General features: G+C 37.7%; 1 protein-coding gene across 1 annotated transcript in view; it reads right to left on the bottom strand.

The window, feature by feature from the left end:
* Window positions 1–16539, bottom strand: part of foxp2 (forkhead box P2) — a 550159-nt gene that overhangs the window by 56201 nt on the left and 477419 nt on the right. The window contains exons 7-9 of the mRNA XM_059978258.1: window positions 15346–15499; window positions 9941–10151; window positions 2211–2315 (exon numbers count right to left, since the gene is read on the bottom strand). Of these exons, the coding sequence (XP_059834241.1) occupies window positions 2211–2315; window positions 9941–10151; window positions 15346–15499 (470 nt within the window). The remainder of the gene's footprint in view (window positions 1–2210; window positions 2316–9940; window positions 10152–15345; window positions 15500–16539) is intronic.

Raw genomic sequence — 16539 nt, 5'->3', positions numbered from 1 at the left:
TAGGGGGCAGTAATCAGCTCCAGTCCAAACATCCAAACAGTATGAAGTATAATATATCTAAAGATGTTGCACAGCCTATTTAATAATGACTGTTTTGAAACTGTTAGAAGTTTACACCATAATACATATGATAAAGTCAAATGGCTTCAATGAAATAATTAAACTGAAAATGGGATACACAAAATTCCTTGGTTTTCTCATTGATTCAGTTTATATCATACCTACACTAGACAGTAAACACACTACCTCACCAAAGTAAAGATTAAAAAAAACATTCAATTCCTCAGATGTTATTCTTCACTTCACCCAAAATCCATTCCATTATCAGAAAAGCAAGACAGCAGCAGTGTGTTTTCTACTGTAATCCCCTTTCCAAATGCTTTTGTGTAACTGTATTTTAAGAGAAAAACTCTAAACTGCTTCTTAGTTAAGAGAAGTTCCACTTCAGCAACCAGACAAGATTCCCTTAGAAATTTCCATCAGTCAACTATGTGAATCCACAACATTGGCCTGGATAGGTTTTTTATTCCAATAGTAAGCATGCTTTATTAATTTTTTATTGTAGTACTGTATACTTGCATTAACTCTATTGCAAACCAGTAGTGTGCTTTTTCTTTCCTTTTATGAGGATATGCGTTTAGATTAGGAATGCTCTAAGGCCCAACCACCTTAATGACTTAACTGCTATTCTGAGTTACACATAACATGCTTGGAAAGCTGCAGCCTTTAATTCTGTTTTTCGCTATAAAGTTAATGGATTGGAAAACAGTGTGTCTCTTAACTAAGAAGTACTTAATAGAAATCTAAATCTGTTTTAAAGCAAAAAATTGTCAATAACCTAGATTGTGGATTAGAATTAGTGTTATAACATCTCTGTGAGAAATGGGGCACCATCTGAAGATTCAGGCATCTGTTTTCAGTACAATAGTATTTCTGAATTGTATGCACTGGTCTATTTACAATTATAAATTAGAATACTCCAAGGATGCTAAAGAGGGTTTTTGTAAATATAGCTATAAAGCACAAATGGATTGGAAATTTCTTACAATGTTTAATGTGCACACATCACACCATTTTAAGATATTGATTACGACATTTAAGTATTTTTTTTACAATTTCTAGTGAAGCTTTAACTCTATAAGGATATATCAAATATTGATTTAATTATGCATTATGTATATTATTAATTATACTAATTACGATTTCTGTACATCTGCAAGGTAGATCTAGATCAAGTTTAACCCTTAACATGTGAATCCATTGATAAAACACTGAGATTGTGGTTACATGGTTAACATAATTTCACAGATGGTAATCAAACAGCACAGTATTGTTTAATTCTTAACTCCTGTATTAGATTTTGGCAATAACTTACTCAACATTTTTTCCAAAATGTTTGCTAATATTGCAATAATAACCAAAATACCTGATTCCTCATCACAAATGGAATCTAGTATATTAGTTAGTAAAATATGATTAAATATCAATCCAACACAATGTCTTCTTTTATTTCTTGGCCAGTTTATTTGCATGTCATTTTGAGATCAATGCATTTTCTTCTGTTTCTTTCTTGGTGTTGAACTGTTTTGCAATACCCCGTGGTCTACAGTACTGTAAACACATCTTCTTTGATGTTCCTGCTAACATCCTGGCAATAAAGCAATGCAATTACAAATGAGCTAATTAACTAAATTGTTGATGGAGCATGAACAGTTCATTCACCCTGTTAGTTGCACCATGACAACAAGGGATTCTCAAATTGTGAAGTTACTCATCTATACAAACTGCCTACAACCCATACCAGAGAAAGTGAACAAGAATGAACAATCCAGATGCCTCTGTCACTAAGCTGTTGCAGTTGTACATTGATTTTAATTTCACTGTCCATCTTCAGAACAATGGGCAGTTTTTAATTTGTACTTTCACTCATATACTTAAATCATTAAATTTTGCCATTAGGATTCATTTTATTTATTAAGCTGCAAATCAAATGGATAATTTATGAAATTTTGGAGAAAGGTTTATTTTTATCAATAATCAAATTCTGAACAAGTTGGATGGTTAGAACACACAAGATGATATACAAAACAGATTGTATATTGTGTAATGGAACATCACTGGACCATTAGCAATTATAAGATGTTCTTTGCATGTGGGACAACTAATGCAAACTTGAATGCAGAAATAATCTGAATGACTGGTAAACTTACTTCAAAAACTGTCCAAAATCTTCACAAATACTTTCACATCCAGGCCATTTACAGACACCATGGCCGTAGAGAGGATGACTGGCCCCAGTTTCCTCATGTGATGAGCTGCAGCAGGATAAAACGGTGTCAGATTAATCTCAAAAGCCATAATCGTTGGAGGCTGCTAGCGCCTGTCAGGTTACGATCAGTGACAAATGGGTCAAAACAGGTCAATTGAGCTCAGAACAGTCAGGAAAAATTAATCATTCTATTGAATAGTACAACTGCCAAGGCTGTATGATGTTCCAATTAGGAAAGAAAGAGAGCCAAAGATGGCTGTTAATAAAGAGTGAAAGAAAATGGGATGACTGCATAACACTGCCTGATTATTTAGCCAGTTGACACTGATTTAAGATTTTTCACATCAAAATGCTGAATACAGTCATCACAGCAGAAACACAATAATTTTAACCTTCACTCTACATAAAATTCAACTCTGGGAGTACGATAAGAGTATATTCACTTGATATAGGCTATTTTAAGAAGCTGTGACATATTGAATTGTATGTGATAATAATGTGGACACTCACTATGCAAAAACATTAACCAAACATAACTTAAAATTATATTTTATTTTTTCCATACAATCTCATAGTTGAAATTTATGTATTAGCAAGTGCAGCAAAGTAATTATTTTCACAAGTGTTTAATGAGCAGACATTGCGTTAAGCTATTTCCTTTATTGTGTAAATAAGAACTGCTGCTGAAAAGCAATCAGACATAATTTTTTGACTGGGCATTGTATGTTGCATTGTTAAATGAGGACACTTTAGTGGTTAATTAGGAATGTCAAAATCTAAACATTCAAAAATAAAAACCTCATATTTGCCTTAAATTTTCACTGATAGTCAATGAATGCTATTAAAATCTTGTATATTACCTATTTGCTTCAATGGAATAGGCCTGCGATTTCCCTCCTGTGTGCACACACATCAGCTGTACACAACTGATTCCGTTTATGGAAGTGATTTTTTTTCCCCCGTGTGCGAAGTGTAAGGAAATGAGGTTGCTATACTTTATGAAAGCATATGCGACATATTAATGGTGTCTTAGGTGATGTTTGATGAACAGAATGAAAAGACAGCAATGAATAATCAACATTTCCCCACATTTGTAAAATTTGCAAACCAACAGCTTTTGTTGAAATCCCAATTTACTTTTTTAAACCACTTAGATTTCTCACAGCAAAACAGTCATTAAAAAAAAGATTGCCCATTGTTTCAGTGGCAGCCACATCAATGCAGAGGAGCAAATCAGTCTTCAATGCAGACACTGCAGAACTGAGGGGATGGCTGAGTGTCTACTTGCAGCCTTCTACAATTTTTTTAAAAATTCATTAACTCTTTCTGCACTTATCGACAAGTTGCATTCTTAAGCACATCAAGTCATATCTATCAAATATCTGTGATTCTAGATTCATTGTTTGATTCTAGACCACCAGGTCAAAAGTTGTGTATCAATATTTAGATGTCCTGGTTCAAACAGAATGAAAACCTGACATTTGTAAGAGGTTTCAGCCAACTGGTGGGTCTTTTTTTGCTAGTACCATTCAGGGCACTGAAGAAAGAGTAAACAGATATCTTTTTCTTCAGGAAAAAGCAGAATATATTCAACAGATAAGTAAGAGATTGATTAGAGAAACAAAACAAAGGGATAAAAATGTCAATTTTTACATTTGTTTTATTTTCATAATAATTACAGATAGCTTTAATATTGTAATACATTCTTTCCAAATATAAACGTGCAAATTTCATAATTTCATACTTGGATGCAACTTTGGAGAAAATCCTGTTCAACTCAGTTGTTGGCAGTTTTATCGGAGTACTACCACTTCAAACTACCAAGTATGTTCGAGATTTGTTTACAGGAAGTTTATTGGAGTCTAAAATGAGATCTAGAGATCATTTACAATTGCTGTTTTGATGCACAGGAGAAACAGGTAATGAGTTTTGATTCTGTTAGAGATGTTCTATCACTTTATAATTCATGGGGATTGTTGTTCAAGAATGAATGATTTTCTACATCAATAAAATTGTGTTCTTTTTCAAAAGAATTTTATGATTAAGAGTTAGGGCGTTTCTTTGTTCCTTCAAGCTTAGCACATTTGTATGGAGCGTTTGAGCTAAAAAAAAAAAGCTGTTTAATGGTTTGATAATGCATTTTGCATGAAATCCTTTACCTGAGGGATATACAGAGGTACTATTTCAATTCAAAAATTCATACCAACTGCAAAAGCAAACCAACTCTTACACCAGTGATTTTATGTACATGTACAGTGCCATGCAAAAGTTTGGGCACCCTTGGTCAAAATTTCTGTTACTGTGAATATTTAAGTGAGTAGAAGATGAACTGATCGCCAAAAGTCATAATATTAAAGATGAAACATTTTTTCACATTTTAAGCAAGATTTGTGGATTATTGTTGTTTTGTACAATTTTACAATGAAAAAAAGGAAAGGAGTAGCATGCAAAAGTTCCCCAAGAGATTGGAGCTCTCAGTTAACTTTTACCAAGGTCTCAGACTTAATTAGCTTGTTAGGGCTATGGCTCGTTCACAGTCATCATTAGGAAAGGACAGATGATGCAAATTTCAAAGCTTTATAAATACCTTGACTCCTCAAACCTTGTCCCAACAATCAGCAGCCATGGGCTCCTCTAAGCAGTTGCCTAGCTCTCTGAAAATTAAAATAAATGATGCCCACAAAACAGGAGAAGGTTATGAGAAGATAGCAAAGCATTTTCAGGTAGCCATTTCATCAGTTCATAATGTAATTAAGAAATGGCAGTTAACAGGAATGGTGGAGATCAAGTTGAGGTCTGGAAAACCAAGAAAACTTTCCAAGAGAACTGCTCGTAGGAAAATCAAAACCCGTTTGACTGCAAAAGACCTTCAGGAAGATTTAGCAGTCTCTGGAGTGGTGGTGCACTGTTCTACTGTGCAGCGACACCTGCACAAATATGACCTTCATGGAAGAGTCATCTGAAGAAAACCTTTCCTGTGTTCTCACCACAAAATTCAGTGTCATAAGTTTGCAAAGGAACATCTAAACAAGCCTGATGCATTTTGGAAACAAGTGCAGTGGACTGATAAAGTTAAAATTGAACTTTATGGCCGCAATGAGCAAAGGTATGTTTGGAGAAAAAAGGGTGCAGAATTTCATGAAAAGAACACCTCTTCAAATGTTAAGCACGGGGGTGGATCAATCATGCTTGGGGCTTGTGTTGCAGCCAGTGGCACGGAGAACATTTCACTGGTAGAGGGAAGAATGAATTCAACTCAATGCTGCAAATTCTGGAAGCAAACATCACACAGTCTGTAAAAAAACTGAAGATGAAAAGAGGATGGCTTCTACAACAAGATAATGATCCTAAACACACCTCAAAATCCACAATGGACTACCCCAAGAAGTGCAAACTGAAGGTTTTGCCATGGCCCTCACAATCCCCTGACCTAAACATCATTGAAAATCTGTGGATAGACCTCAAAAGAGCAGTGCATGCAAGACAGCCCAAGAATCTCACAGAACTAGAAGCCTTTTGCAGTGAAGAATGGGCAAAAAACCCCAAACAAGAACTGAAAGTCTCTTAGCTGGCTACAGAAAGCGTTTACAAGCTGTGATACTTGCCAAAGTACTTGCTAAGTACTGACAATGCAGGGTGCCCAAACATTTGCTTCGGGCCCCTTTTCCTTTTTTGTTATTTTGAAACTGTATAAGATGGAAATAGAAAAGTAATCTTGCTTAAAATATTAAAGAAATATGTCATCTTTAACTTAATGCCTTTTGGAAATCAGGTCATCTTTTACTCACTTAGCTATTCACAATAACAGAAATTTTGACCAGGAGTGCCCAAACCTTTGCATGCCACTGTACCAATTCAAAACAAAAGGCCAGAATCCTTATACCACTTTTTTATAATCTAAGGCTAACATTTTGTTCTAAAGTGCTTTATAATTAATTGCTTATGGATATAGCTCAGTGCTGTCTTGCAACAATTGCAATATAGTCAACTTTTCTGAAGCAAAGCTTCCTACATATGACAATTTGACAATAACTGATGCCCTATTTTAATGTTGTTTGGGCAATGCATTTTGGTCAGGACACCGAGGGAACCCTCGGCTCTCCTGTGAATAATATGTTGGGATCTTTAACATTCTCTTCAGAGGGCAGTGGTATCTCAGTCTGACACTATCAAAATGCAGCTCTGCCAGAAGAACAACATTCACTCAGTATTGCAAAATAGCCAAAACAGGTTATGAACTCAGATTCCTCAGTTTGATCTTGAGCATACAACAATCTTCAATGAATGGAGTACTACCACTAAGGCACAGGTGACACTCACTCACATATTTTAAAAAAAGTGTCTTCAATTATTTTAAAGTGTAAACTATCTGCATTAGATGAATAACTAACATTAGTATCTTCCATAGGATATAGAATCATGGTGATTAGGTCTAACCAAAAACTGAAGGACTTAGATTTTAGATGTACAATTTGATGGAAGAAATTATAGACACACTTGAATAAAAACCTGCTCTTCAAAGACTAAAAGTGTGGCAGAGGACCTATGTTAAGTAGATAGAAAAGTTGAGAACAGATTGAAATTCTGTGATTTAAGTCTATTAAATGCTGTTATACCATATTCTGATTATGTCAACTTGTACAAAAGGTAAAGCAGAGATTCTCATTGCCTTCACTCACTTCCCCAAATGGACTAGTAAACACCAATCAAAGTCACCTTCAAGCTTTGTGACACATCAGTTCATCTAAAGAGAATTCACTCTTATGAACCTGGATTGGCGGATTAAACATCAATGCTTTCTCTTAAACACAGAGATTCTGCAGATCCTGGAAATGCTTTCTCCTTCTGGCCACCAATTGTATACATGAAATGATAAAATTACCAACATCAGAATGATTACATGCATAACTAGTAGCCCAGTTTTGGGAATTCTCTGTTTAAGCTTGTCATACCACAGAATTCACAAATAAGTTATTTCTTCTGATTCTATTCAATCACGTCATTCATTTTGATTCCTTTGCGGATTAAACCTGTAAATCTACTGTACAACTGGAAGCTACTTCAATGGTAGCTATCTTATTAGGGAAGATAATTTGTTGATGTTGTGGAAACAAACTGGAAGTTTCCTTAACCTGGGGGAAAAAACCTCATCTGCACTTGGCAACCATCCCAAACTCCCATCCTCACCCACCATTCTATACCAGCTTGTCATTTTCAATCTCCATCTTCATCTTCCCCAAATCAAATGAGAGAAACAATGGTCAGATGTGGAAACATGAAACATAGACCTTGTACTTGTAATGGTATCTTGTTGGCATAAGGGACAAAAGCATTAATATTAATACAATGGCGATCACTTTGAAGTGCCTTAATACAATGATGAGACACCAGACTGTTGATTTATGTTGCTGCAAGAATAACAAGCAAAGCCAAAGTGCATCAGCCAGAGGAGAGATGAGCACAGGGGTCCCAACCTTGACCCCTATCATTAACTGAGGGGTCAGTGTATCCCAGGTTGGGAACTCCTGGTAAAACGAATACTGCATGGTTTCTGATCACTGGCCAAAAGCAAATGTATACTGGAACATGAATCAATGGACATCCATTCTCTTCATGCTGTAGAATAAGGCTAAAGATGATTATTTGACAGAGAGGAAGGCAGGAAATAAATATAACGGGCAAGAAAATGTGGTTATAATGGCAGCAAAATAACAACGATTGTGTCATCAGGATGATGTGGTCAAATGTGGAGTGTTTCACAGAGAAGGCACGGCATTAAAATCAAAAATAAATCAGAGAATTGATTAAAGTTACTCAATTTATGAACTATTTTAAATTGATGGTTTCCTTAAAAATCTCACATACAGTTTTAGGAGATCTAAATGAGACTTGTTAAGGTGTACTGAACTGTAACAGCTATTTAGCAAAATCATATGATTTATAGCTCCCTTTGACAAAAAGTTCTAAATATTATTCACTTTCCAATAACTATTTTTTTCCTAAAACAGCTCAATATATCTTAGCTCCTACTTTAATTTTCTGTCTACATTTCAATTATAGTTTTGTATTTCAAAAATTTGGGTGGCGACATCTCTACCAAATGAGGGGTAAGGTGCTCCTTCCGTCTGCTAGCCTGCAGGTCACCCCTTAGCAAGGTGTAGCACCTGGTTAGCCCCTTTGGTCAGGGTCATATCACAAGTTCTGGTTATGCAACCACTGATGCCAGGCAGACAATTTCTGAAGAGTATTGATAATGACTGGAGTCACCTGTCTTGTAAAGACACTGCCCAGAAGAAGGAATTGGCAAACCACTTCTGTATAAAACTTTGCCAAGATCATGGTCATGGAAAAACCATGATTGCCCATGTCATACAACAGGACACCTAACGAATAAACAATTCCATAAATACTTAAAACACTAAGTTAAAAATAGAGTTTTCTTTTCTGCTACATTGTGTGTATAGAAATTGCAATGTGTTTATTTGCTCATGGATGTGAAGTATCCTACATGATCAAACATCTGCAAAAGAAAGCTGAAATTGGCAGGCTTGATGACATTAGATCTCAGTGCATGGATTTCTTTCAGGTCACCACTAGTCACCAGAGTATATACTTACTAGCACATTACACCAAAAAACATGGCATGGTAGTGTAGTGGTTATCACAATGCCTTACAGTACCAGCGACCCAGGTTCAATTCCCAACACTGCCCGTAAGGAGTTTGTACATTCCCCTGTGACCATGTGCATTTCCGCCGGGTGCTCTGATTTTGTCTAATAGTCCATAGACATACCAATTAGTAGGTTAATTCGTCATTGTAAATTGTCCATGATTAGGCTATGGTTAACTCGGTGGTTGCTAGGTAGCATGGCTCGAAGGGCCAGAAGGGCCTACTCCACGTGTATCACAATCAATTAATCAATAAATAACAAATTTGTGGAGCTACAAAGAGGTTGACTCAGTTACTTCACACAAAAATGGCAAATAAGCTTCAATGCAATTGGTACATGGAATTGTAAACACAAGAAGAATATTGTTTCAATTTTTTAGTGATAAGGTGATGCTCTTTCAAAAATCTTGGTGCAGCATGACTTCAACAAATAAATCACAATTCTATAAGCAAGAACAAATTAAGTAATAAATAATTTGAAGAGGGAGAAATTATAATCTGGCCTTAGAGTGACATCTCAGTCTATTATTGAAAAGTTTGTTAATTTCGGGATGAATGAACAGCAATGTTGTAAACAGTGAAAACCAAAAAGGAGTGCTTAGAGCAGATGTGAGAACAAAACGTATCTTGTGATTATAATTGACTCCAAACAGTTACACACATAAGTAACATTGAAGCTATAAACATTGCCTCACTACTTTCTTATTTGTTATTTTGCACTACTTATTTTAACAACTTTTATATATAATAAATAAAATTATTGTAACTGTTTTTAATATTTATCATGTGTCTCATTGTACTACTGCTGTAAAGTTAACAAATTTCAAAACATATGCCAGTGATATTAAACCTGATTCTGATTCTGAACATGTATGATTACCACTGATTGGGCAAGTAAGGAAACAAGACAGCCAACTTATTGAAAAGTTTGTGATTGCTAGGTTTTAGATATACATATCTTATGTGCAAATTAAGCTTGTTAATACATCTTTGTTTTTTACCTGTCTCTTCTTGATGTGAGGACTGAAGTCTGTCCATTCATTAACGAATGATGAGTTATAGGTGGTGATGCTTTGGATGTGGTAGTGGAGGTAGTAGAGGAAGAATTATTGGCGGAGAGATCCAGCCCGCCATGCTTCAAAACGCCGTCTTCCATATTATGCACGCCGGTCACTTCTTTCCAGAGCTGTTGAATCTCTGCAGGGCTTAATCCTGCAAAATCATGCACAAATATTTCTCAGAAATGAATGGATAAGGACTACAGTAACATATATAAATTTTGATTGAAGTCAAATCTCTACCAGTTTTATATTTTTATGACAAATATATAAATATTCACATGAACTAATATATATTACTCTGTAAATGTCATTCACTGTGCCCTCAGCAAGCTGCTACAATAAAGCCATATACGCTCTTTCGCTTCATGGCAGGATCTATGAGTTAATATCATATTTGTTTCGGCTGCTTAAAGGTAAAAATTATGGATTGCTTAGTAGTCTAAGTTGATATTTTAGCCTCAGATGGATTCCAAACCACTCACCCTATTTTATGTCTTTCCTGAAATTTCACTAATGCTATAATCCAAAGGCATCACAATGAGTTTTATTACTAAGATGTTAAGGCCATGTAAGGGAAATGTGAAAGAATTACAGAGTTGTTATGATTTAAGTAAAAGTGAAAATCCTTTTTGTGTTTGTGTTGTGTAATTTACTCCAACCAATTTTCTTCGCTGTTCTCCCCATAAAATGTATCCGACTGATTGCAGAAACAGGAAAAAAAACATAATTTAAACAATAATTTGCATCTAAAGTAGCAAAATGCCCCACATGTTCACAAGGGAAAAAAAAATAAAGAGGGAATAAATTGTGAGTCATAACTGACAACATGTTCACTTCAATAAGCTTAAAGAAGCTTTCAAAGTAGAGAGGCGAAAGAATAGCAGGTGGTTTAGAGGGAGTACTCCAGAGAGTGGGACTGAATGTAAAAGCTCTACTATACACAGTTAAGCAAATGGGAAGAAATGTTCAGTCAAAACACTAAAGGGCAGCTGAGGCAGCGGAAGACAACACAGTGTCAAAAATAAAGAATAAGACATTTGAATGGTTTATAGACAGGGGGAAGGTTTGAATTTGAATTAATCAGGCAAGTGTTAGCTTATGCAGATGGTGAAATTGATGACAGCAGGCGTGACCTGTTGTCTTAAATAGGGTGCGGGTAAATGTTGAAACTCTTTGAGGGATGACGATAAAAATTCATGTAAAAACCTATGATAAGTACCATACAACATCCCTGGAATGAATTTCAGTGGCAGAATCGAACATACAGTAACTATTACATAATACCTATGAATGTATTTCCAGATAAGCATTGTTTATGGAGAAGGGGAGGAAGGGGGTAAGTTATTAAAATTGATTTTATTCCCCCCCCCCCATTAAAATAAATCTCATTCTTCCACAATTTGACCAAAGAAATGATCATGGAGTTCAAGGCAATTTGAATGAATTACATCAAGTACATAAAGAATGCATTTGATGCTGATCTTAATTATGCAGATGATGTTGCAAAAGACAGCATATAAACTGGTGGTGGGCAGTGCCATCTTGTTAGACTTCATGTTCTGGAGGACAGGAGCTGTCTGCTACAGGAAGCTGACAGAGATGATACAGAGGTTTTTGAAGTTAATGGGAGACCGTCTTCTCATTCCCTAGTTCACCTCTCATGCTGCAATTTCTGCTAATTTACAAGATGCAGTTACTTAGTTTACCTCTCCCTTTCCCCTCACCAAGAACGTGACCAATTCAGACCTCGAAGGCTGAACAAAACGGCAATGAATGCAAAGTCACCGTCTTTGTCATTCTGATGCTCTCAGCCACCAGATCAGACACTGGCAGTCCATGTACAGCAGCAGAAGGTTTGCATACAGGAAGAATTTTCATCTGGTAGGTCTTCAAGTACATAGCAAGGTTGCAAACCAATGCCTGATTCAGACAAGTTAGCTGATGTCTGCAATGAGGCTGTCCACAAATGATGGACATAATCATCAATATCCATGGGTGTCAAACAACATATGCTCCAAACTTACACACTGTCTTCAGTGAAGCCCAGTCTTCACCCTTCTCAATTCTCATTCAGCATTAAGGCCGAAGCATCAGTTTCTATCACAACTCAGGCAGAATCTATCCAAGTCTAAGCCTGCCTATCGAACTAGGCTTGTTGTGGTATAATCTGGGGTGAGATTTATGCCAGCATGGGGTGAGATTTATGCCAGCATAGGGTGAGACTTCAGTGTTCAAAAAGCCTTTGATAGTGCCAAGATACTCTTGTAATTTCTGCCAACAGAGTACAATAATCACAGAGGTAACACCTGGGAAAACTGGAATAGCTCTGTCCTTCCTTCAACCACTGACATTGGAACAGATTTGTAGCCAGCCAGACAGCCTAGTCTGCTTTCACTAATGGTGAGACAGCGCAGTCCAATTCCAGGTCAGTTAGGCCCAAAGTTGCTAAAGGCTGTTTCTGTCCATCTGCAGCCTCCCCTACTGAAAGGAAACGGCATTCCTCCAAGAAATGCTCAGAAGGGACTGCACAGTGTGATTAGTCAACAGTTCCATTGTTTTAGTATTGACTGTAGTTTGGTATATATGACCTGGCATGTTGATTTGTTAGTTTCTTGTATTGATGATTAGGCCACAAGAGTGACAAAGCTACAGCCTCAATGCTTCCCTGAACCATGTGATCGTCTACGGCGTTTACACCTTCTTCTACATTAGTGGTCACCAACCTTTTTAAGCCCAAAATCCACTCCCTCGGCCTTAGTGAAAGGTGAGATCGACCCCAGATCAATTAGTTATACACACGCGCACCAGGGAGGAAAGGACTGGAGTAAAACCCTGCAACCCGGAAGTAGAAATAATGTATAAACACGCAGTATCCACCCTTTTTTGAACAACGGGGGGGGGGGGGGGGCGTGTTAAACACGACGGAAATACAACAATACTCGAAGGGTGCCCAGTCTATTCCGCAATTTAGTTTTCGCAGCTCTCAGCATTTAGCTGCTGTCCCGCGCTGCTCACATTTTTTCCGCTGAAAAAACTCAACAATTTTGTCTTTAAGTGCAGGATGTTTGGACTCAGGTACCGAAGCAGTTTTGAGGGCTTCATTGCCTCATTAGACAGCCTCCCGCCCGCCGCCAGACGCCTTGGCCAGGTACAGCTGGACGTGGGTGGGGTGAGAGAACAAGGTCAGGGCCGGAAGTCCCCGTACGGGGGGCCGTGGCGGTCACAGTCTGGAGTGAATGACCGAACGAGCGAGGAGAGCAAAACGCCCGCACCCGCCCCCTTGTAGGGTCTATTGGCCAACAAAGGTTTGTTTCAGTAGATCACAGCATGGTAGCTGCTCTGCTACTTACGAAAACTTGAGCCCGAATTAGGTTGGCTGCGAATGTTTTAGCACTGGGTTCCCCACGAACTTTCGGTGTGCTAAACAAGTTTAGAGGCAGTGCCCATCTGTCCATGCTCCAGGCCGGTAGCAACGGCACAGTAAGGCGACTGATGACCTCGCGTGAGTTCAAGTTCAACCATGGGCTGACAGGGAATGAGGAAAGTTGCAGCTGACCAATCATTTCCTCGCGGCCCGGTGGTTGGGGCCCACTGAAGTACACTGTAGTGCGTAGCGGGGGAGCTACACGCATGCGCACTGGACAGAAAGAACGGAACTAAAACCCCACAACCTGGAAAGAATCTCTCGACAGTATTTGTGTATTTACTTTTCTTTTTTTTGGGATCTACTGGGAAAGTCTCAAAGATCGATCAGTCGATTGCGATTGACGGGTTGGCGACCACTATTCTACATGGTTTCCTCTGCGTGCTCTCCTGCGTCCCAAAAACCTACAGGTCCACTACGAGTGCACCTGACAGTATATCTGTGGAGGAGCTGATAGGAGAGTGAAGATTATAAAGTAGGATTGGAGAAAGGTTAGTATAATTGTGACTTGAACATCAGCATGAATTGATAGGCCAAAGAACCTGTTTCATGCTATATGACTCTATAACTCTAAATAATCAGCACTCAGCAAGTTCAACAAACAAGCTCTCATCGCCAAACATGCAAGAAATTAAGGATACTTTTAAACCATGCAGTTAGTGGTGGGGTCCTTCCTGCCCTTCAAGCCTGGTTTCATTAAATGACTGTGCCTCCTCTGTAAACATACAGCCTGCCCAAAGACTGGACAGAGGACCACTCGAGAGAACTGGGTTAAGTAATAGGTGTAACACTAACTGTCAACCATTAACCATGATCAAATTTCTGGCCAAACAATTCTGAAAAAAAATATTGCCCAATGATACAAATTTTCCAATTTCCCACTGTAAAATAAAATCAGTTATATTACGGGAAACAAGTTAATTTAAAAAAAGCTATGGACAGTGTGCAGCGTAAGTTGGTCATCAGTATACAGGTGTAATGATTTTGGATCTCTAAGCAAGCAAATTCAAGTCTACCCTATGTCATTTTCAGGTATCTGCATTATCACTTACATCATCTTGACAGCAATGCACATTTAGGGAACTGAACACCAAAACATGCTCTGTATTTCTGCCCACCAAAGAACTATCAAATGGACAAATTCCTATGTAAATTAAGAATTGAACACTGCCTTCTTCATCATGCTACAACGTTAATGCAAATCAATTTGATCACCGCTTTTCGTTTGAAAATGTAAGATTATTAGGAATGATTTTTCAAGAGTAGAAGATAACTTCTACAGAGTTGCTGGCACTGTGGTATGTTACACTTCGGCAGACATAAGAAATTGGCTTGGTAACTGAATTGCTTGCACTATTATTGTACATCCAATTCTATTTATTGATTTTGCTTTCTCTTTCAAAATATTCTTCAGCCAGAACATAAAATCAGAAAATGAACCCATTTCTTTCTGATACATAAAAACACAAAATGCTGGCAGAGCTCAGCAGGCCAGACAGCACCTATGGGAGGAGGTAGTGACGACGTTTTGGGCCGAAACCCTTCATCAGGAGTGATAAACTATTTTGTATTGTTGGCAAATTATTCACAGGTATTCAGTTTAATTTTCCTGTTAAATCATAGAGAATCACAGAATTTTCTGATTCCTAAAAGTTGGAAGTAACATTTCTATTAAGTGGAAAAAACGTGAATGGGGCAATATTATTCTGATTCTTGTGATGGTTTAAAGAGACGCCTTGTAGAAACCATCACTGTGGAAAAAAATATACTTTCATATAAATATGCTTTGAACCTTTTTTGAAAGCACCTTAAAATATTGTTCAGAATTTGCTGCAAGTTCATGGCATGGTACTTTGTCAACATGTGATAAATTATGACATTGTGAAATCTGTACTGTAACTTTTAATGGATTATTTTGTACCTTGTGGCAGAGATTGGACTGAAAGGGACGGCTGTCCAGGCTGGATAGTAATGAGTCCCTGACGTTGTAAGTTCATCAAATGCTGTTGTTGCTGGATTTGTTGCATTTGAAGAAGCTGCTGTTGGAAGACAATCTGCTGGGCTGCCAACTGCTGCTGTAAAAGACATACTTCTATTCGTAAAATATAAAGCAGAAACTAAACCCATAGAGACCATAATTGTACCCTTTACATCTATTCAATTCAGCAAGACCCTCATCTCATAATTCTTGAAGAAAAACGTTCTTAGCTTAGAGGCAAAATTAAGTTTTATTTATTTGTATTACATGTCGGTACTGAAAATAATTCCCTCTTAATTTAATCATAAAATGCTGCTATCTTCTGCATTATACATCTGAAATCAGTTTTGTTCTCTGTGACTCTACCTTTTTTTTCCTTTAATCCTTCAAAAACACTCTAGCTAATTAGTATCCTCTCAAGATCTCTCCACTTCTTTGAACTCCCTCCCACCTGATCTTTGCTCCCAAACTTTATCCTCTTGCAAACAACAGGCTCTTCAGTCTGAGTCTTACCAACCCCCATGCCAATCCGCAACATAGATCCCATCTATCTTTTCCCCAGCTCACCACAAGACAGGTTTGAATTGAACCTCTGGCTGACAGCTCTGCCCCCTCTCCCCATGTCCACCCCTTCCCCCACCAAACACAGCCTCCATTCTGAATTCCAAATGGCATACTATTGAAATGAAGATGTGCAACACTTGTCTACTTGTGTCTGAGGCACCAAGTAGCAACATCACTTTAGGATGGACTAGATTTTCTAGGACAAAGGTGGAGGAATTCATCCCCAGTCACTGTATTCACCATCTGACCCTGTTTAATAACAGTTGCATATTGTATTCTCCTTTCTAAATTTTATTTTGACTAATGTTACTGAAGCTGAGACACACAGCCTGTGATGCATTCCATCATGAGGACTACTGACGAAGGGCAAATTTCTATCTAAAAATGTTTTAGTGATGAACAGAGAATTGGTGGGGGAGGGGTGTAAAGGGAGAGGGGGGAAGAAATGCTTTGCCACCACTAATCACACCCAAGAGTGCTGGTCACAAGTTGACCTCAACTCTCACCCATTCAATTTCACTGGCGTCAGTGGGACCAAATTTGCAGAGGTGAGTATAAACTCATGACAGATAG

The sequence above is a fragment of the Hypanus sabinus genome, chromosome 8, assembly GCF_030144855.1.
Source record: "Hypanus sabinus isolate sHypSab1 chromosome 8, sHypSab1.hap1, whole genome shotgun sequence".
Lineage (NCBI taxonomy): Eukaryota > Metazoa > Chordata > Chondrichthyes > Myliobatiformes > Dasyatidae > Hypanus > Hypanus sabinus.
Note: the sequence above shows the minus strand (reverse complement) of the source record. Positions and strands in the feature narration are given on the sequence as shown.